General features: G+C 45.4%; 1 protein-coding gene across 1 annotated transcript in view; it reads left to right on the plus strand.

Annotated features, from left to right (window-relative positions):
• Nucleotides 1-2,015, plus strand: part of LOC106817898 (E3 ubiquitin-protein ligase HERC2-like) — a 25,666-nt gene that overhangs the window by 18,153 nt on the left and 5,498 nt on the right. The window contains exons 12-14 of the mRNA XM_014822609.1: nt 107-336; nt 727-928; nt 1,445-1,597. Coding sequence (XP_014678095.1) covers nt 107-336; nt 727-928; nt 1,445-1,597 — 585 coding nt within the window. The remainder of the gene's footprint in view (nt 1-106; nt 337-726; nt 929-1,444; nt 1,598-2,015) is intronic.

The raw sequence follows: 2,015 nt of genomic DNA on the forward strand, positions 1-2,015 counted from the left end.
TCTCTCTCTCTCTCTCTCTCTCTCTCTCTCTCTCTCTCTCTCTCTCTCTCTCTCTCTCTCTCTCTCTCTCTCTCTCTCTCTCTCTCTCTCTCTCACCCCTCCTTCTCTCCGCAGCACTGGATAAGGTTGGAGATGCAGCCGGACGTGTTGATCTACCGGTTGAAGATGCATGTGTTGGCTTCGGATGCGAGCTACGCCCCAGCACAGGTCGTCGTCAGTGCCGGCGATTCCATCAGCCTCATGAAGGAGCAGAGGAAGATTATTCTCCAGCCGGACGAACTCAGAAAGATCAACCTGCAGCCAGACGAACCCAGCCTACTGTGTGATTTGAACGAGGTATTGTATAGAGAGGCACAGGTTAATTCCATCCTCAGAGATAACTTGGGAGTATCTAATTGCTTACTTTACTTTGCTTTACCTCGTCAATGTTAAATAAAGTTATGTTATGAACCACGCCTCGCGCATGTTTGAGATGCATTAGGTTGACGTGTTTTGTGCTGCTGCTCTGCACATCGTTGCATGTATTCATTGCAGTATTATTGCTACGATTATCATATAGAATCGATGTGCTGTTTTATGCTGCCACGCTACGTATCGTTGCTCACACGCTCGCTCGCTCGTTACAGTATTGTCGCTACGTGGAGATTGCCATTAAGCATTGCAGTCGTTAGGTTGCTGTGTTATCTGGTGTCATGCCACGCATCGTTGCATGTTTGTTCGTTACAGTATTGTCGCTACGTGGAGATTGCCATCAAACAGTGCAAGAGTAACGGCATCGACTGCAAGGTTCACGGGCTGTCAATCATCGGCCGTATCCGCGGCGACGACAGCGACCTCGCGTCGTCCTTCTCCATCCTCGCGTCGGAGGACGAGGATGGGGAGCCGGACCCGGCGTGCAGGAAGGCGAAGAAGCTGGGAATAGCTGAAGGTATCACTCGACGCTCACTGCAAGAGTGGGACGGGTGCGAGAGAGAGGGGACACTGCATAAACCGCTGTTGTTGGAGTGTGTTGGCCCAATTGAGTGTTTTATTCTTCACTAAAGGCTGCGGATGTGATCATCACTAACTCTTCCCTTTTGGTTACTTTTTTCTCTGATAGCCAGGGATATGATAGCTGGGGATCTAATAGCCATCTGGGCCACCGTAGTGGACTGTTGTCACTAGTTGGATACTGTTTGCAGTTAATATTTACAGTTCTTGTCATCACGTCTTTCACTTGCCTGTGTGCAAATTTCTCCAACAATGATTACTTGAGTACTGGATTTATTGATTGTTTTATAGAAAAAAATTGATTGAGTTGCCCTCAGTACCCCTTCTCCAGCATGGCTAAGAAGTTTGTAACACACGCGGGAATCTAACCAGGTGATTCATGAGACCACCCTCAGTTGTTTTTTTATAGATTTACCAAACTTTTCGGGTTGTTTCTGTTTAACAGGGAAGCGAGATATTCAGACGAAGGCGTTCGTGTGGGGTTTGAATGACAAGGACCAGCTGGGTGGACTGAAGGGATCGAAGATCAAGAGTCCGGTGATGTCTGAGACCCTGTCAGCGCTCAAGTGTGTGCAGATAGTTGGTGGCTCCAAAAGTCTTTTCATAGGTTGGTACCTGATGACAAACCCTGGGGCCCTTTGTCAGAAACAAAATTAGTCTTAACATTAGTCTCAACATTAGTCTTAACATTAGTCTTAACATTAGTCTTAGCATTAGTCTTAGCATTAGTCTTAACATTAGTCTTAACATTAGTCTCAACATTAGTCTTAACATTAGTCTTAACATTAGTCTTAACATTAGTCTTAACATTAGTCTTAACATTAGTCTTAACATTAGTCTTAAAATTAATATCGTCTCATAGACCGTTAACAGGAACACAGTAAAGTTACAAGAGAAAGAAAGAGAATGAAAACCCTAGCAAATTTCCTCTTTTGTAACTTTTGTCAACGGTCTACAGGGAAAAAGTTGATGTTAAAGGGGGGCTTATGTAGGTTTGCGAGCCGACTCGAAGCAACTGGCTGCAA

The sequence above is a fragment of the Priapulus caudatus genome, unplaced genomic scaffold (genome assembly GCF_000485595.1).
Source record: "Priapulus caudatus unplaced genomic scaffold, Priapulus_caudatus-5.0.1 Scaffold1916, whole genome shotgun sequence".
Lineage (NCBI taxonomy): Eukaryota > Metazoa > Priapulida > Priapulimorpha > Priapulimorphida > Priapulidae > Priapulus > Priapulus caudatus.